Source organism: Bison bison, unplaced genomic scaffold (assembly GCF_000754665.1).
Source record: "Bison bison bison isolate TAMUID 2011002044 unplaced genomic scaffold, Bison_UMD1.0 scf7180017864497, whole genome shotgun sequence".
Taxonomy (NCBI): Eukaryota; Metazoa; Chordata; class Mammalia; order Artiodactyla; family Bovidae; genus Bison; species Bison bison.
Window position 1 is genome coordinate 761,542 of NW_011495056.1, and position 21,091 is coordinate 782,632.

Here is a 21,091-nt window from a genome sequence, read left to right on the forward strand (position 1 = left end):
TATGTACCACAGCTTTCTTATCCATTCGTCTGCTGATGGACATCTAGGTTGCTTCCATGTCCTGGCTATTATAAACAGTGCTGCGATGAACACTGGGGTACACGTGTCTCTTTCAATTCTGGTTTCCTTGATGTGTATGCCCAGCAGTGGGATTGCTGGGTCATAAGGCAGTTCTATTTCCAGTTTTTTAAGGAATCTCCACACTGTTCTCCATAGTGGCTGTACTAGTTTGCATTCCTACCAACCGTGTAAGAGGGTTCCCTTTTCTCCACACCCTCTCCAGCATTTATTGCTTATAGACTTTTGGATCTCAGCCTTTCTGACTGGCGTGAAATGGTACCTCATTTTGGTTTTGATTTGCATTTCTCTGATAATGAGTGATGTTGAGCATCTTTTCATGTGTTTGTTAGCCATCTGTATGTATTCTTTGGAGAAATGTCTATTTAGTTCTTTGGCCCATTTTTTGATTGGGTCGTTTATTTTTCTTGTATTGAGCTGCAGGAGTTGCTTGTATATTTTTGGTATTAGTTGTTTGTCAGTTGCTTCATTTGCTATTATTTTCTCCCATTCTGAAGTCTGTCTTTTCACCTTGCTTATAGTTTCCTTTGTTATGCAGAAGCTTTTAATTTTAATTAGGTCCCATTTGTTTATTTTTGCTTTTATTTCCAATATTCTGGGAGGTGGGTCGTAGAGGATCCTGCTGTAATTTATGTCAGAGAGTGTTTTGCTTATGTTTTCCTCTAGGAGTTTTATAGTTTCTGGTCTTACATTGAGATCTTTAATCCGTCTTGAGTTTATTTTTGTGTATAGTGTTAGAAAGTGTTCTAGTTTCATTCTTTTACAAGTGGCTGACCAGTTTTCCCAGCACCACTTGTTAAAGAGATTGTCTTTTCTCCATTGTATATTCTTGCCTCCTTTGTCAAAGATAAGGTGTCCATAGTTGCATGGATTTATCTCTGGGCTTTCTATTTTGTTCCATTGATCTATATTTCTGTCTTTGTGCCAGTACCATACTGTCTTGATAACTGTGGCTTTGTAGTAGAGCCTGAAGTCAGGCAGGTTGATTTCCCCAGTTCCATTCTTCTTTCTCAAGATTGCTTTGGCTATTTTAGTTTTTTTTGTATTTCCATACAAATTGTGAAATTATTTCTTCTAGCTCTGTGAAATATACTGTTGGTAGCTTGATAGGGATTGCATTGAATCTATAAATTGCTTTGGGTAGTATACTCATTTTCACTATATTGATTCTTCCCATCTCTAAGAATTTTCCACAGTCTGTTCTGATCCACACAGTCAAAGGCTTTGCCATGGTCAATAAAGCAGACATAGATGTTTCCTGGAACTCTCTTGCTTTTTTGATGATCCAACGGATGTTGGCAATTTGATCTCTGGTTCTTCTGCCTTTTCTAAATCTAGCTTGAACATCTGGAAGTTCATGGTTTATGTACCGTTGAAGCCTGGCTTGGAGAATTTTGAGCATTACTTTGCTAGCTTGTGAGATGAGTGCAATTGTGCAGTAGTTTGAACATAGGTATATATTGGTGATTTTATGGGTATATATTGGTGATTTTCACTTACATTTCACTAAAGACTAATGATGTTGAGCACTTTTGCATAGGTACGTTCATCATCTGGGTATCCTCTTATAGGATAGTCTATATAGTCCCTTCCAGTCTATTGGGTTATCTTTTCATATTGATTTGTCGAACTTACTTACATACTCTAGTTATAAGTCCTTTTTCAGCTATATTTGTTAGACGTGTCTTTTCCTATCCTCTGGTCACCTTTTCATTCTCTTGATCATGTTTTTTGATGAACAAAAGTTGCTAAATTTATTGTAGACCAGTTTACCAATCTCTCCATTTATTGTTAGTGTCCCTTGTATCTTCTTTATGAAACCTCTCCCTACCACCAACTTGTTATCTCTCTGACTTGTATTGCCACTTATGTCATATATGAAGTTGTTAGAAATGTATGGTTGGTTTCTAGGTTGTTGTTCTTGTTGTTGTTTTCAGTCTCATCTACCTGTTACACATCCCTGTACCAGAATTATCCTGTCTTAATTAGTACTGTTATATATTAAATATTTAAAGCTTGTTTAGCTTTAGTATTGTCTTGGCACACTTTAGCTGCTTCCTCTTCGATATAAGTTTTAGATTTAGCTAGTCTGGTTCTACAAAAAATCCTGTGGGGGCTTGATTAGAATTATTGGACTTAACTGCCCTTAGTCTTATTCCCAAAGGAAGAAGAGGAGAAAATTCTGCTCCATAGAGTGGGAAGCAGGCATTGGCATGTATAGTATAGGCCTTCCTCCCCTCTTGTTCCTTGACCCAGATGTCTGCAGAAGTACACATTCTGTCCTGTGCACTGAGCTTTACAGGGTGCTTCCCCAGTGGGAATGAGTGGGTTAGTCTGTTTAATTCTAGTGTTAAGGACTTAGCTTGTTGTTGCTACATTTCTAAACCATGGTTTCCAACTGCTTTAGCAATAAGAAAATTTATATGTGAGTCTTCATCCGCCTGATTCTTATTCCTCTATTGGTTAAGAACTTGGAGAAGTATTGGTGCTATGTATCGGATACTGAAAACTCCAACATGGAACTTCCCATTTTGTAATATAAATGCCTATTTTTTTTTTTTTTTGTATTTTCAAGAAAACTAGAATCCTTAAAACTGTTATTTCAATCTATCACTGTTAAACTGAGTTCTGTTTACCTTGAGAAGCAATATAATGTAATGGTTATGAGCAATTTTTTTTTCTTTTTTTGGCTATGCCATGTGCTAACTGTTTAACTGTATAAACCTTATTTTTAGAATGGGGATAATAACACTTACTTCATTGAGTTACTACAAGCATTAAATGAACCAATACACATTAAAAAGATTTTAACACAGACTAGTGTCTAGGAAGTTCTTAATAAATAGTAGCTAGTATTATTATTGCTTTTATTTTCTCAGCATTTAGAACTGTTTCAGGCACGTAGTGGGCATTCAATGAACACATTATTACTAATGGATTAAATTGAAATGAGATGACCAAACTCTCATGGCTACACTCTGTGTTCAGAACTCTCATTTGATTTACAAGTTCTTATTTGCTATATGTTGCTCACCTTTCATTGAGACCTAGATTTTTATAGAGGTATAACGTTTCAAGATCTCAGTGAGCTACATTATTGCAATTTCATTATAGCTGCAGTTTTATGGGAATATCATAAAATTACTTAGGAAGGGACATAAAGAGACATCACTGAATCTTCAGAGGAGAATATTGGTAGTAGGGTGCCAAAGTGTGTGTCATTGGGTTTTGCTTCATATTATTAAACAGAATTTTAGGACTGGCAGTCTTTGTGAGGTCATTCAATGCCATCTAAAAGCCATAAAGATTAAATAACTGATTTGAGGTCTCACAGCTAGAACTATGGCCAAGACTGGAACCTCATCCAGCACTCTTTGTCTCTACTCTGTTTTGGCAAGGAATGTTTTCGGCTACCCGTAACTGAAAACCTGACTGACAGTGGCTGAAACGAATCAGGATTTATTTCCGTTATACAAGTGGCTGCTTGGAGGTGGCCAGTTGTTGGCTTTAGTTGAGTGGCTCAGCGAGGCACAGCTGTGGGCTGGCTTCCCTGAGATCTTTTTGGTTGCCTGATGGCTGCTGTGGCTGCTGGCATCGTATCCCCACTGTGTTCACAGGCTGGAGCTCTTTCCGTGCTGTTCTCTCATCAGGAAAAAAGCAAGTCTTTCCTGGAAGTTTACTGGAAGAACTGGGTCCCTTAGTCACTTCTAGTTGTAAGAGGCTAAGAATGCAAATTCTGTGATGGGAGAGAGGCAAAGAAGAGGGTTAGAAATGGCTATTGGTTAGCCTTGCAACAGTGCCAGGCACAAACGTGCTATCTCTGTTTCACACTGCCTTTCTTAGCACTTTGATATGGTAAGTTCTAGCATAGAAGCTATTTGTATATTATATACGGTTTGTTGTTTTTGTTTAGTTGCTAAGTCATGTCCGACTCTTTTGCAACCTCATGGACTGTGCCCACCAGGCTCCTCTGTTTATGGAATTTTCCACTGAAGAATACTGGAGTGGGCTGCCATTTCCTGCTCCAGGGTATCTTCCGATCCAGGAATCAAAACTATGTCTCCTACATTGGCAGGTGAATTCTTTACCACTGAGCCACCAGGGAAGCCCATTATATACCACAGCTCAGGGTTCTTTCTTCTGTGTCTGCAATAGCAATAGCAGTCTGGAATAAAAAGAGGTTTAAACCTCATCTTTATCTAGTATGTGCATTTGAAAATATTGACACAACTTTTAGGTACTTTTGTTATCTAATGTAGGTATTTTAAAAATAATTATTAACAATTGTATTTCTTGCCAGGATAAGAACACAGTCTACATTAACTGAAAATATCCTTTCTCATAAAGTGCAGTTTGATGGTAGGATCATATCAAGGTAATTGTGACTTTATTAAATTTTTTAATCCTATGATTATTAAAAGGTATTTTCTTTTCAAATAGAGGTAGCAATAATGAAATTAGTTAAATTCGTTACATTTAAGTGAATTTACCACAAACATTTTTAGGTAATAATATATACTTAATCTCTTATAAAAATTATGGGGAGTATGAGTCTAAAAGAAAAACATCTTGATTAGAAATTATTTAAAATGTGATTTTAAAATGTTGTTCAAAAAGAAATAAAATGAATTTTTTAAAGATACATGTTACTACTAAAAGATTCTAAACTACTTAAAAATTAACCTTTATGTAATTTATTTAATTTCACTTTAATGGCTTAAAGTAACAGTAGATGTAGTAAAGTGACAAGGAAGGTGGTTCTTTAATCTGGTATCTAGTCTTACAAACTGCCAGTAACACATAATGCTACTCGATGTTCTTCATGAATATTAAAGATAAGGTGGCTTTTTAAAAATTAGCATAGTTGTTCAGTGATTTTAAAATTTCCATGACAAAAGGTAATAAATGTATATCTCTCTTGTGGCTTCTTGCAAGCTCAACATTTTTTTAAGGTCTTTCACTATCTTAAAGTCTAAGCCAAATTAGTAATCTACATTGTAATATATCCATATTCATATTAGTATAAGGTAAAGCTTTTTTCTCCATCCAAATTAGAATTAAGTTGACACTTCAGCCAGCTCTGTCATTGTTCCCTTGTGGTTTCCCATAACCACATATTTGAGCAAATCCTGGCATCTCTGTTTGACACATAGCATCCATCTATCATTAAATATAAAAAGTATCCTATTTGAAAATCTTTGATACCATTTTCTTTTTCTAGAAATGGACGTGATGCTTGCAGAGAGCTGGTTGGATTCTTTTTCACTCATGACCAGTCCCTTACAATTTATGAATATCGGCAATTTGGGAAAAATAGGTATGCCGTTAAAGATCGTTACAGCTCTCAAGATGACTATTTCCCAGAGAAGCTGAATAATTTCACATTTTTGTCATTTAACTTCTAGAACAAATGTGCTTCCTTTTATTCAAAAAAACATTTATTGTCATCAGCGTGGACGAAGAAAAGGAAAGCAGTACCGACTTGCTGATCTTTATGTTGTAAGTTGAGTGTGTGTGTGCTCATGTTTTACTACCTGGTGTTGGACTTTGAGGGATCCTGTGGTGCTAGGGGAGCAGGGTTTCTAGTTTCCAGTTTATTCTTTTCCCTGTTTGCTGAGCAGGGGCATTTATATTGGCTAATGGTTGATGTTTCTCTAGGAGAGGGGGTGCCTCTCAGGTCCAGATCCCAGTGGTTTGAATCTAAGCGTAGCATTTATTCCTTGTGACCCTACTCAGCTCCACCACCCTCCCCCCCCACCCCAACTTATCCTGCAATGGAAGCCCCAGAGAGCTGGTGTTCTGGTGCTTTTAAAGCCTGTACCACTGGGTCAGTGGCTACTTCAATAGAACCAGGAGTAATTCTCCACCTAATGCAGGCTTATCTTCTGGGGACACACATTTTTCTCCACACAGAGTGGTGCTTAGCTTCTGGAGCTGTCATAGATCTCCTGGTTAGCTCATCTTCCTTGTGATTTCCCTGCTTGGCACAACTCCTGGTGTATGGCATATTATGAGGATTCCTTAGTGTGAAATGATCTTAGGTAATGTTAGAAGTTGTATAGTGCTCTGAAATTTGAAATGATCACAGTCATGTTATCTCACTGCCCACAATGATCATTCATATAAAACATATACTCATAGGCTAAGCATTGGAAATAGAACTATAAATAACTTGAAAAGAATCCTTGCTTTTGTGGGAATTATATTCTAACGGGAAAGAGATCAGAGGGCCACATAGGCGGGGCAGTGACCCAGTTTTGTAGAGTCGAAGGAGGCTTCTTCAGGGCTTGCCACCCAACCCGGACGTAGGCCGGCGCAGATGTGTAGATGGAAGAGGGGAGGCAAGGCTTTCAGGCGAGGAGACAGGTCGTGCAAAGAACAAAAGCTCCAAAGACATGGCCGTTTTTGAGAACTGAAAGGAGTTCAGTCCTACTGATCTTGACTTCAAGGTGGGGATTGGCAAGAGACAAATGAGAACTTACTAAGAGTGGCCTTGTGATAAAGACTTATCTAAAATGTCTTGGGGAGTCACTGAAAGGTAAGAAGGTGGATGGAATGAAAGGAGGTAGCATCAGTAGGTTTGTGATTTAGACAGATTTTTCTGGTTGCAGTCTGGGGAATGGATTGAAGACTAGTAAAGGACCAGATTGGATTGAATTACATTACACATATCAAATAGTCTCTATTGTTTAAATAATAATTTCAAGAGAACTTATATACATATCAAAGAGTGGAGAAAGTACTTATAGTTTTCTAAAGTAAATGCTCTAGGAAAAAGGAGAGAAATCTCTTCCCTGATTTTCAAAAGACATAATTAAGCATATTATTTAAAATTTGTGTTTATTTATATTTGACTATATTTGAGAAGACTTTCCTGGTGGCTCAGATGGTAAAGCATTTGAGAAACTCAGAAATTAAAATAACAACAATTTTCTAAGTTTGGATGAAGGACTTTTGAGGGGAATTTTTTCACCAAAGCTTTGATGCTCCAAACAGGTTAAGCTTAGTTTTACATTTATGTAATATTTGTTATCAAAATACCAGGTGAAAGAGGACTTCCCTGGTGGAGCAGTGGATAAGAATCCACCTGCCAGTGTAGGGGCCATGGGTTGGATCCCTGGTCTGGGAAGATTCCACTTGCCATGGAGCAACTAAGCCCTTGCACCACAACTCCCGAGCCTGCACTGTAGAGCCCACAGGCCACAGCCACTGAAGCCCACGTGACTGGAGTCTGCGCTCCCCGCAACAAGAGAAGCCCCTGCAGTGAGCAGCCTGCACACTGCGACAAAGAGTAGCCCTCACTCTGCAGCCAGAGAAAGCCTACACAAAGCAACAAAGGCCCTGCACAGCCGTAAATAAATACACACAACCATATTAAAAATACCAGGGGAAAGAGGGTAATGAATCTCTCATAGTTCATCAGTTTGCAGCACATCTTTCTGCAGATCAATAGCTCTATTTCTGTATTTTGGAGTGTCATAATTTCCATGGAGATAATTTGTTCTTTTTTCCTCTAATTCTTAAAAAAAAAAAACAAAAACTGGAATTCTTTTTTTTTTTCACATCAATTGTTACATCTAAGATTGTTCTAATTGGGAGATTGTGAAATTAGTTCTATTTTCCTATATTATTTGCTGAAGCCTGTGTGGTTTCTAAATATACTCTCAATATACTTATTTATTAGAATAAAAGTATACTATATTAGATGTAATCAAAATTGAATATTTAAAATTACTATTAGTTCTATTTTACTTCTTACATACTTCATAGTTAAAATAATTCATTTGTTAATTTCCTTAGGGTGCAAACTTGACATTTTTGAGCTCTGATCATCCCAGACTTCCAGAAAGTGTAAAAGAAAACACAGTGCTTACACTTCGAATCACAAATGTTGACTGGAGAGCTTTGGATTCTCTCAGGTAAGTCACACATGCATTTGTCATTTTAGAGGTATTATTATTTGTTATTAAAGTGAGATTCTATATCAAAATGTTTTGATTTTAGTTAAGATTTACATTAAAGAAAAATAAAGCATAGCTATACATGTCTATTTTATGTGCTATATCTTGTACTCAAATATACTCCATGTGTGGGAACAGTTACAATCAAATGGAGATTTAAGATGTCCCATTTTAAGTTTGTTAAAGTACTTTATTAATTTGCCTATACTATAACATTTTAATTTTAGTAAATGCTACCAAATTAATACATTTTAAAAGATGAGATACAGTATAATATAATAACTTTTCCCATGTTTTTAGAGCAGTGCTTTTTCTAAGCACAAAAAAAAAATCTTGGTCCCACATGCCTGTAGACCATTGATTGATAATATACATAGTGAAAAAATAATGCTATGAATCAAAAGCTTTTAAATGAATTTGAGTTTTTTTTTTAATTGCAGAAAATATTTATGCTATTCTTGTGGAGTGCTTTTTTGGTCAAGATTACAGTAACTGGTGTGCTATCAGTACATTAGAGGCCATCTGCCATAAATTGGCTAAGTCTTTGCTTGTCTTTTATTGTCTTTTACTATATTGTTCAATAGGATTGTATTTTTTTTTTTTTTTTTGCTTTTTAAAATACCGCATTTACATTTAAAGGTAAAACTGCTTTTAAATAATAGTTTTAATTAAGTTTTTAAAAAGAAGATTGAAATAAGTATAAAACTGAACATAATGCTTAAAGGTAGTTCTTGGGAGATGTAAGGATTTTCGTTTTGATTTAGCATATTCAGGATTAAAGCCGCAAGCAAGGGTGGAAGAGTTGATTAATCTCTAAGTACTCTTCTATCTTTCTTTGAGAATTTTTTGGGTCTAAAGCAGGGAAATCTTAGCGTTCCTATACTAAGACTGCAAAACAGTATATTTGTATTACAATGAACATGTCAATTGCAGAACTGATTCTGAGGAACATGATGATGTAACCAGTGAAGAAGCTAACGATAGGAAGATTCTCAAGGCCATTCAAGGTGTGTACCATTACTATACTCTCAAATAGTTGTAATTTTCAACCATTTTCTTTGTAAGGAGTAAAGCAGTATTTTCCAGATATTACTTAGTTTTATGACACTTCTTTTATATTGCCTATTTGCTTCCTATCTTTTTATTTTATACACAAATACATATTTGAAAATATTTTTAGGATCTCTCCTACTTCAATGAGTCTAACTGAATAACTAGTATTATATCATTTATGAACTTAAACATTTTAGAAAGCACTAGATAGTGTGGTTTTTATCTATGAAATGGATATGTGATTTTTACTATGTAGTACTCATTTTATATATTATGGTATCATAAAGAAATTGGTGGTGGCCTAGGAGAAGGTAATGGCACCCCACTCCAGTACTCTTGCCTGGAAAATCCCATGGATGGAGGAGCCTAGTGGGCTGCAGTCCATGGGGTCGCTAAGAGTCGGACATTCACTTTCACTTTTCACTTTCATGCATTGGAGAAGGAATTAGCAACCCACTCCAGTGTTTTTGCCTGGAGAATCCCGGGGATAGAGGAGCCTGGTGGGCTGCCATCTATGGGGTCGCACAGAGTTGGACACGACTGAAGCGACAGCAGCAGCAGCAGTGTAGGAAAAAAATACTAGACTGGAAGCCATGTTTGGACTCTCCATTCAGTAGACATATGACTTTGTGTAAATCTCTTGCACCTCTTTCTTTATGTCTAAAATGGGTATAATAACCTCTTATTAATTTCAGAGTTGTTGTAGGTAATATGTGAAATACATGTAGGTTTGTACACTAAAATATTTTAAAGGTTTGTTTCTAGAGTCTACTCTTGTAATTAGTACAGTTTATGAGGCTCAAATAGACAAGTCCTTTTTGACTCTCATAGTCAAGAAGGCAGGAAGGCATTAAACCAGTCATCACAGAAGTCAACATATAATTTATAAATTTTGGTAAGTCCTGATTTATCATATAAAGATATGGGAGTAACAAGGCTAAAAGGAGATTTAAAAGTTGTCTGTGAAATCGCTCAGTCGTGTCCGACTCTTTGTGACCCCACAGACTGTAGCCTACCAGGCCCCTCTGTCCATGGGATTTTCCAGGCAATAGTACAGGAGTGGATTGACATTTCCTAGGATTGGTATTTGATCTCTGAAATATCCCTGATGCTATTGTTAATAAAGTTTATTCTAGCATGATCAGTATGATTTGTCACCCTTATATCTAGTGACATGTTTCCCCTCTAATGCACTATATTTAATAACTGCTTTGGTAAAGTTACCTATATTTTCTTAAGTGAAGATGGTACAGACTGCATCAAATGAAATCTGTCCCACAAAGAGAATGGGCCTAGGGATAAAACTTGTTATAAATCCCGAGCAAAAAGGGTTACTTTAAGTGTAAAAGTATAGGGTAGCATTCTAAAGCCTTGATGTTATTAAATATATGCTACAATTTGAAGATTCCAAACGATTTTAGAAATTTTGAACTGATAAGCTGTCAGGTAGATCACTCAAAAATTTGTAATTCAGTTGGTACCAACAAAGAAAGAGGAAAAAGATTAAAAATATAGGCTCATCAGGTGAAGTGGAAGCCTAGAAGATTTTTTAAGCATGACGATTTTATTTGTAACGCTGAGGTTATTTTCATGCTGATAAAGTGAACCATTATTTTCCCATATTAAAAATATAACAGTCTCACCACACAGTGGCGCTATAGCTCTGATATACTTTACGTGGGATTTTGTGTATAACCCACTTTACTAAAAGCATTCTGTTTTCCAAAGCCTTTTGTCAGCCATACACATGATCTGGTTGCCTATTCACATCCCTTATATCAGCTGTGTCAACTTTTTTTTTCTTACCAGAGGGACAATTGCAGTTTGATTCAGGTATGCATAGGGATAATTAGTTTCCATCACTTCTTCCTAAACAGACCTGCTAAAAGAACAACTGCGTAAAAGAGGCGTTCGTATATTGACTGGATTGGGAAAACACCTTCAACAACTGGACAAGGAAGGAAACGGGCTTTTAGATAAGGCAGATTTTAAGCAAGCTCTAAAATTATTTCGCTTAGAAGTGTCCGAAAACGTAGGTACCACAGATAATTCTCCGCAGTGAGTGACTATTATTCTTAAGTGGCCTTATTCACTTTTCTACTGAACTTTTTGTAGTTCATTTGTCTCCTCCTTTATGCCTCATTATCAGTATTAAGCCGTCAGGAAAATCCTGTTGATTTTTTAAATGTCAGCATTCATCCCTCCTCCCTATGCTTATTCAGAACCTAATAAGCAGGCATTGTTCTAACTCTGAGAAGACATACTTTGTACTCTTAAAGTCTTTATAATTAAAAGAAAGATATAAATGATTACAGAAAAAGCATGGTAAGTGTTAAAGAGAGAATGCTTTCAGAACATGTGAGATAAATTGCAAGCCAGGTTATGGAGAAGGAGAAGGAAGTTCATGGGATTTCTGGAGTGGGTATGTATCAGAACTGAGATTTGAAGGATGAGGAGGAATTAGGCAAACGAGGGGAGGAGGAGCATGGATCAGACAGTGGCTGGTGAGGAAAGGGAGAAGTCTATGTGAAGGCTTCAAGAGGAGACATGATGTGACCATTCCAGGAACTGCCCCAAAGCCTTTACAGCCACGGGTCCCTCCACTGTGAGTGGAGGTCCAGCAGACCTCTGAGTCTGCTGGCTGGATTTTCTCACCATTCAGGTTTTCTCTACTCAGAGCACTTCACTGACGCCTCCACCTAAAGGATCATTCCATCCGAACCCTGATCCTCTCTATACCATTTACCCAAAATGTAAATATTTTCTTTATGCCACTTCATATATATTCTCTTATTATTAGCAGTCCTCATCCTAGTGGAGGCATTCCAGTAAGTGAAGTGACTCTTAATTGTCACAGATACAATACATTACAAATAATTAAGTGGTCAAATTCAAGTAAATGGTAGCATTTTTACTGAAAGGAATAAATTTAAAATGATATACTTAATTTATTACCACTCTTAAATGTTTCTTAACTTTATGGAACTATCCCCATTACAGAGTTCCTCTCAATAAGCTTTCTTAGTACCTTTGATTGGATTTATATGTGACTTTTTGGAATTTCCTTATTAAGTCTACTACCTTGTCTAGGGCTAGGTATAGTCCTAAACATGAGATGTAACAAAATACTATGATTATAGTCGTGGCCATATGTAACTTAAAGGTGTAACAGTAGTCTCTCTCTGGTTATTTCTAGGATTTTGAGTCTTTTTGGCTAATCCTAAATAGCAGTGGCAACGGCAGGGCTGATTATGGAGAATTCAAACGTGCCATAATTGGTGAAATGAATGAATACAGGAAATCATTTGTTCGAAAGGTAACTTTGTAAAGTAACCTTTCAAATAGTAACTTTTAATAGATTGTTAGATTCATTCTTAAATCTTTAATGAATTACCATTGAAGAAGTTTTAAATCCCTTTCCCTGCAGTGTACTGTGGGTTTAGTAAAGCACAAAAACACACATACATGTACAAATCTACCCATTATACAGCAAGGCAGCCTATGTTTAAGGAAAATACTGTAAAAAGAAAATAAAATCTGAAATTAAATTTCAGTTTACAAATTGTTAATTCCATATATTTCTGGCTCCATATAAGCTGTATGTCTATATCAATTAATAAATATCCCCCGAACCTCAGCTTCTTACCTCACAGATCCGGTCTAAGACGACACGTTTAAAATGGCTAGCATCATAGCGGCCCAAGGGTCCGAGCTCAATGCATATGACCCTCACATGATGACTAAAAGATGTTTCTCTACTTTCAGAATACGCTTGCTAAACGTTAAAATGAAGATGAAAATGACCATGTTAAACAATAATTTTAAAAAAGAGCCCTGAGTTTATAGGAGAGAACATAATACTTTGGTTCTAGTAGCCATTTTTAGAGCATACTTTTGAAAATGAAGTTTTTCTTTTGTATATGTACTTAATATGAAATGTATATATATCCCATATTGAAGCAAAGATATTGTGTATAGAGTAGTCTGAACAATTACATTGGGCACAAATGGAAAATATAAAAATCTGTATCTTTACTGGTCAAAAGGCAAGATAAAAACCTTATGTTAAATTCACCACATTATGCTTATAAATTTGCATTCATGTTTACCTTATATGTCCTGGTGATGGGTGTGAATGTCAAGAACAGAGAATGAAGGGCTGTCTCCTTCATAAGCCTTGGTCCTGGGAATCAGTTCAGCTCAGCCGCTCAGTCCTGTCTGACTCTTTGTGACCTCATGGACTGCAGCACGCCAGACCTCCCTACTCCTAGAGCCTACTCAAATTGTGTCGGTGATGCCATCCAACAATCTCATCCTCTGTCATCCCCTTCTCCTCCCGCCTTCAATCTTTCCCAGCATTGGAGTCTTTTTCAATGAGTCGGTTCTTCGCATCGGGTGGCCAAAGTATTGGAGTTTCAGGTTCAGCATTAGTCTGTCCAGTGAATATTCAGGACTGATCTCCTTTAGGATGGACTGGTTTGATCCCCTTGCAGTCCAAGGGACTCTAATAGTCTTCTCCAACACCACAGTTCAAAAGCATCAATTCTTCGGTGCTCAGCTTTCTTTATAGTCCAACTCTCACATCCATACATGGCCACTGGAAAAACCATAGCCTTGACTAGACGAACCTTTGTTGGCAAAGTAATGTTTCTGATTTTGAATATGCTGTCTAGGTTGATCATAACTTTCCTTCCAAGGAGCAAGAGTCTTTTAATTTCATGGCTGCAGTCACATCTGCAGTGATTTTCAGATCAGATCAGATCAGATCAGTCACTCAGTCATGTCTGACTCTTTGCGACCCCATGAATCGCAGCATGCCAGACCTCCCTGTCCATCACCATCTCCCAGAGTTCACCCAGACTCACGTCCACCGAGTCAGTGATGCCATCCAGCCATCTCATCCTCTGGCGTCCCCTTCTCCTCCTGCCCCCAATCCCTCCCAGCATCAGAGTCTTTTCCAATGAGTCAGCTCTTCGCATGAGGTGGCCAAAGTACTGGAGTTTCAGCTTTAGCATCATTCCTCCAAAGAACACCCAGGGCTGATCTCCTTCAGAATGGACTGGTTGGATCTCCCAGAGCCCCCCAAAATGAAGTTTTTCACTGTTTCCATTGTTTCCCCATCTATTTGCCATGAAGTGATGAGACCAGATGCCATGATCTTAGTTTTCTGAATGTTGAGTCTTAAGCCAACTTTTTCACTCTCCTCTTTCACTTTAATCAAGAGGCTCTTTAGTTCTTCTTCACTTTCTGCCATAAGAGTGGTGTCATCTGCATATCTGAGGTTACTGATATTTCTCCCTGCAATCTTGATTCCAGCTTGTGCTTCATTCAGCCTGCATTTTGCATGATGTACTCTGCATATAAGTTAAATAAACAGGGTGACAGTATACAGCCTTGACGTACTCCTTTCCTGATTTGGAACCAGTCTGTTCTTCCGTGTCCAGTTCTCACTGTTGCTTCTTGACCTGCTTACAGATTTCTCAGGAGCCAGGTCATGTGGTCTGGTATTCCCATCTCTTGAAGAATTTTCCACAGTTTGTTGTGATCCACACAGTCAAAGGCTTTGACGTAGTCAATAAAGCAGAAGTAGACATTTTCCTGGAACTCTCTTGCTTTGTCAGTGATCCAGCAGAGGCTGGCAATTTGATCAGTCATTCCTCTGCCTTTTCTAAATCTAGGGAATAGGCAAAAGTAAATTTAGTTTGCTAGGGTTACCATAACAAATACCGTACACTGGATGACTTACATAGCAGAAAATTATTGTCTCACAATTCTGGAGACGAGAAGTCCACAATCAAGGTGTCAGCAGGTTTGGTTTCTTCTGAAGCTACTCTCCTTGGCTTGTAATTAGTTGGCTGTCTTCTCACTGTGTGTCCTCATGGTCAGTCCCTCAGTCTGTGTTGTCTGTGTCCTAATCTCCTCTTCTTATGAGGATACCAGAAATACTGGATTAGGGTCTGCTCTAATGATTTCATTCTAACTTAGTCACCTATTTAAAGACTCTATCTTCTGCAGTCACACTCTGAAGTACTTGGGTTTAGGGCTTCAACAAATGAATTTTGGGGAGGATGCAATTTAGCCTATAAGAGGTACCATATATGTGTGACATTATTGTAAATAAACTTCATTCTAGTTTTGATTCATCTGCAGATGTGGGATGTTGCTTTGGGTCTGTTGTGTGTTTCTATGGATCCACTCCTTTTCTCAATAAAATACATTTTATGATCCACAGGATTGCATTGAATTAAAGGAGCAGTAAAGCAACTAGCATTTCAAAAGGTAGTGTTAAGTTTCAGGAAATAGAGTAACAAAATCCATTTAAAAAATCATTTCCTCTTCTCATTGATTTTAGTGATAGGATATTTTGAGTTTACTTTTTGAATCAAAATAGTCCCAGCCATTTATCAACTTCATGTGACTCCTAGTGTGTGGGCATGCCCAAGCCGCTAGTCATGTCTGACTGCATCTCTATGGACTGTAGCCTGCCAGGCTCTTCTGTCCGTGGGATTCTCCAGGCAAGAATACTGGAATGGGTTGCCATTCCCTTCTCTAGGAGATATTCTAGACCCAGGGATCAAACCCTCATCTCCTGCATTGAAGGTAGATTCTTTACTGTGAGGTTTTTACCCAACTCCTCAGTGTTAAAAAGAGGAAAGCCAGGGTAACAGAGGTTAAGTTACTTTCTCAAGGTCAGGGTGCTAGAAAGGGTAGAACTAATGCTTAAGTGCAGGTCACCTAATATCTTGCTCCAGTATCTTTCTCCCTGCATTCATGATGCTCCCTTCATATTCTAGTTTAGTATTTTAAATTGCTTTGTTTAGAGCTCAAAAATAGCCTACTGCAGAATGGAAAATTAGGTTCTAAGGATTTCATAGGAAAAAATAACACTTTTCTCTTTATTTAGGCCTTTATGAAACTGGATTTTAACAAAACAGGCAGTGTGTCTATTATAGACATAAGCAAATGTTATTGTGCAAAGATGCATCCTCAAGTAATTTCAGGTAACTACTACAAGTCAAAATGCATTAGACAGATGTAAACAATAGACTTTTGGACTGTGCAGGAGAAGACAAGGTGGGATGATTTGAGAGAATAGCATTGAAACATATATATTGTCATACGTGAAACACATGACCAGTCTTAGTTCGATGCATGAAATGGCAGTCAAAGCTGGTGCACTGGGATAACCCAGAGGGATGGGATGGGGAGGGAGGTGGGAGGGGGTTCGGGATGGGGGACACATGTACACTTGTGACTGATTCATGTCAATGTATGGCAAAAACCACCACAATATTTTAATGTAATTAGCCTCCAATTAAAATAAATAAATTAAAAAAAAGAAAAAATGAATTAGATTTCAAAAATGTGAGTTAATAATAGTATATCTATAAGCTATATTAATTTATAGCATGGACTTGAGGCCAATAACAGAGGAAATAGTTTTTTTTTAAACCAGAAATGTGAGAGCTTCTTCATTTAAAAATTCATAGGTCTGTTATTTGTAATTGTTTTTTTCATTTATGTTTATAATTGAGGTTAACTATTTCCTGTTGAGATAGTGGCAAACTTGAGTTAGAGCACAATAGACTGAGAGAACAGATAATTACATGAGCAAGTCCTCTGAGTTTTATTGTCTGCTTATGGTTGAAGATTTAAGGCAGAATAAGGGAATAAACCGTAGAAGGCAATGGCACCCCACTCCAGTACTCTTGCCTGGAAAATCCCATGGACGGAAGAGCCTGATAGGCTGCAGTCCATGGGGTCGCTAAGAGTCGGACACGACTGAGTGACTTCACTTTCACTTTTCACTTTCATGCATTGGAGAAGGAAATGGCAACCCACTCCAGTGTTCTTGCCTGGAGAATCCCAGGGACAGGGGAGCCTGATGGGCTGCCATCTCAGGGATTACACAGAGTCGGACACAACTGAAGCAAATTAGCAGCAGCAGTAGCAGCAAGGGAATAAACATACATATGTCTATCAAAATTTGAAAATACAAAAATTGCCTAAAGAAAAAGGTAGTTAAACTGAAATCACTCCTTCCCTTTAACCAGTCATAATACAATCAGAGATACTTATTTAAATAGCTTATTGTTTTAAGTTAAAAAATCAAATAAATTTTAAGAAAGGATGACTTAGATGTTCTTTGCTCTCACTTTAAATAGCAAACTAAAGAATTACTATTTTTTTACATATGTGATTCTCAATAGCATCTTCCTATAGTTTAAAATTCGGAGAAGGCAATGGCACCCCACTCCAGTACTCTTGCTTGGAAAACCCCATGGACGGAGGAGCCTGGTGGGCTGCAGTCCATGGGGTCACTAAGAGTCAGATACGACTGAGCGACTTTACTTTCACTTTTCACTTTCATGCATTGGAGAAGGAAATGGCAATCCACTCCAGTGGTCTTGCCTGGAGAATCCCAGGGACGGGGGAGCCTGGTGGGCTGCTGTCTATGGGGTCGCACAGAGTCGGACACACTGAAGCAATTTAGCAGCAGCATAGTTTAAAATTAAACATGTTCAATATAACCCGCCAGTAGAAATAGCCTACTTAATTTTAGAGATTAAACTAGAATGATTTAATCAACTGAAAGTTCTTCCAGCAAAGATGTTCATAGGCCTCTGAATCATGAATCCTAGTAATATTTTCTAGTTGCAGTTAGAGTAACTGCTTCATAAAGTAACTAATGTCTTTTACACATTGCATTACTATGTTAACAGCCTATATATCATAGAAATTGTTTCCTTCTTTCCTTACTTCTAATGGGAATGAAACTGAGTTCTCTAAAATATGAACAAATACAAAAATATCTACAGTAGTAACTGTTATTTTGCCCATACATATATAGGATACACCCTATCAGACTGTTTTAAAAGATGCATCAAATATATAGTTAAGTCTCCATCATTAAATTCTAGTTCATGCAAGTAAATGTTTAAATAAATTGATGGGTAGTTTGACCTAAGATTTCAAATTGCTGAAAAGATTTCATCAGGTGACTTAAGTATTTATCATCAGCCATTTTACTGGACGTTTAAGGACATGGTTTCATAGTCAGTACTATTTTACAGGACACTCCACAGAGGAAGAAATCAAGTCATCTTTTCTAGAGACGTTAAAAGATGCCTGCAGCAAGTCTGATGAGGTGTCATATGGTGAATTTGAAGATTACTATGAAAGTCTAAGTATAGGGATAGTAGATGATGAAGATTTTGTCAATGTCTTATGTACTCCTTGGGGGATTTAGGTTTTTAAATGAATATGTCACCAGCACTAAGCATGGAGAGATGAATGTGAAGTATCAAACACCAGAATGTATATCTCTATGATTCTCTTTATTCTGTTTGTTGTGCTCTTAAAAAAGCTGAGCCTGCAAGGAGAAGCATTCAGAAAGACAGATGGAAGGGTATATGTGTAGTCACACACATGCATGCCCGTGCTCACCTGTTTATAATTTATAATGATCTGTCTTTTTGACTTCCCTGGTGGCTCAGACGGTAAAGCGTCTGTCTGCAATACAGGAGACCCAGGTTTGATCCCTGGGTTGGGAAGATCCCCTGGAGAAGGAAATGGCAGCCCACTCCAGTATTCTTGCCTGGAAAATCCCATGGACGGTGGAGCCTGGTAGGCTACTGTCCACGGGGTCGCAAAGAGTCGGACACGACTAAGGAACTTCACTTCATTGATCTGTCTTTTTGATTTATTACTTATCTTCAATATATTTTAGAGGTCATTTTTATTAGCCTTCATAGGAAAGTAACATCTGTCTCAAACAATAGGAGAGCAGGTATGTGAAACCAAGTTTCTTGCCCATTGATTTTTTTGCTACCTATTCCCCAAAATGTAATTGACACCATTCTCAATTTGATGAACAAGACTTAGGCCCAAAGCCTATGAGATTGGATTAGATCAGCTTGCTTCAAACATCTGAAAATGTTAAATGAATTGCTGCTGCCTGCCAAGTCACTTCAGTCGTGTCCGACTCTGTACGACCCCATTGACTGCAGCCTACCAGGATTCTCTGTCCATGTATTCTCCTGTATCCTGTATTCTCCAGGCAAGAACACTAGAGTGGGTTGCCATTTCCTTCTCGAATGCATGAAAGTGGAAAGTGAAAGTGAAGTCACTCAGTCGTGTTTGACTCTTAGCGACCCCATGGACTGCAGCTCACCAGGCTCCTCCATCCATGGGATTTTCCGGGCAACAGTACTGGAGTGGGGTGCCATTGCCTTCTCCCTAAATGAATTGAAGGATATGCAAAAGAAATTTTCCATGCAGTGTGATTATGGGTATTTTCTGTAACATGAATATTTAGAATGATGGAGGTTTACATCAAAAATGCTTATTTAAGCACTTACTTGTCTCCCAAATCATGTACTATTGTTTGTTCAATAGAGCACAATGTAATTATTGTAGTGTCCAGTTCTATCTGTTCTTTTATTCTGTTTTTAAGTGTGCAGGTTTTAATCTGTGTAATTCTTATTATCTGCATACAGTTATTATTTAACTAGAAGCAACACATAGTGGGAAGATAAATATTTTCCTTGAATATCAAATAAAGATTTTAAAAAGTATGTTATCACTTATATGGACTAAGGGATAATTTAATAATCCTTAACCAAATTGTAAAAAGTTCATTTGTGTCCTAAAATGAATGTATGCTATTATAAATAGTACCTCTTTTGGTATACTAAACAACTGAGACATTTCTTTTTCTAAATAAATATTTAAAAGTTAGATGCAATCATTCTTTCTGAATTCTTCTATGTTTCTCATTTCTTGGATATACAGAGAGAAGAAGAACTTTATAGAGTTGTTTTCAAGTTTATAATTTAAAATTTTATATATTATGATAACAGATTAAAAAAAAACAGTGTCAAGCTAAATAAGAAGTGGTTCAAAATGAAAATACATACTTTATAAAAAATAAATTTTGGCATATAACTGCATTCATCTATACCCTTGGCAACATTATCAGAAGTGTGATGTGTGTGAACTCCATAAATTTAAAGTAGTACTTCTTCAAGATTCAAGGAGGTATTAAAACTTTCTACTGAATAATCAGAAACAAAGTATGCATAAGTATTTCAGTGCTATTTTCACTAGCTAAATTATTTATTCCTTGGAATTTTTTTCAATTAGGGTATTTCAATTAAAACAATATGCTGGAAGATGTTTTGACAGAAATAAGTCTGTAACACTATTTTTGAGTCACATGCTTTATCTTGGAAAAATTTCTCCAACTGTAGTCATTTAAAACCCTATAGATTAGGATTCTCCTAGGGTTTAACATACTAATAGGACAGCCTATTCTTAAATAAACCTCCAGACTCTTAATATAAATATTCATGTGATTCTCTGAGTATTTGTGATTCCTGTATTTAAGGGATGTAACTTTTTTATAGTTAATTTCTTACTATTTTACACTGTCATTTTCCTATTAAAGCTATAAAATACGTATTCAATATGTTATTTGACATATTTTGTTAAATTATAATTGGTGGCACAATAAATCATTCTGCTTTTGTCCCATTGTCTACATTCTTCTTTGGCTTTGGTATAGTAAAATCTACTATTCAGTATTCAATTTCATAGAAGAGCATTTAATAGAAACTACATTTTCAAACATCCATAGCATAATAACTGACTTCTGACATTATATTTAAAAATATAGGCTTCATATTCTAAAAAAATCTCTTGATAAGCTTTAAAATAGTTATATGTTGTGATGATTTTACATGAAGTTTATAGTTACATGCATTTCACTGTTCTCAAGATCTTTAAAAGGTTAGTTACTTGTTTATGGTATAGAATTGCTTTTCCAGTTAACCATACTGTTTATTGAATTCTATATCTTGATTTTACTGTTTCTATTCTTACACTTAAAGTTTTATAGAATTTTCAGGGAAAATTTACATTTTATTAGAAAAGAGATATTATTTAGGAATGTTTAGCTGTATTTAATTAGGAAAGAATATACATTTGTATGATAGAGC

At 36.8% G+C, this 21,091-nt stretch overlaps 1 protein-coding gene across 4 annotated transcripts in view; it reads left to right on the top strand.

The window, feature by feature from the left end:
- Positions 1–18,610, top strand: part of CAPS2 (calcyphosine 2) — a 49,728-nt gene extending 31,118 nt beyond the window's left edge. For all 4 annotated transcript variants that reach the window (XM_010828888.1, XM_010828891.1, XM_010828890.1 and 1 more), the window contains 9 exons: positions 4,379–4,453; positions 5,300–5,395; positions 5,484–5,577; positions 7,879–7,997; positions 8,973–9,046; positions 10,970–11,124; positions 12,289–12,408; positions 15,997–16,093; positions 18,167–18,610. In XM_010828888.1, the coding sequence (XP_010827190.1) occupies positions 4,379–4,453; positions 5,300–5,395; positions 5,484–5,577; positions 7,879–7,997; positions 8,973–9,046; positions 10,970–11,124; positions 12,289–12,408; positions 15,997–16,093; positions 18,167–18,342 (1,006 nt within the window). In that variant the 3' untranslated portion in view covers positions 18,343–18,610. The remainder of the gene's footprint in view (positions 1–4,378; positions 4,454–5,299; positions 5,396–5,483; positions 5,578–7,878; positions 7,998–8,972; positions 9,047–10,969; positions 11,125–12,288; positions 12,409–15,996; positions 16,094–18,166) is intronic.
- Positions 18,611–21,091: the final 2,481 nt, after the last annotated feature.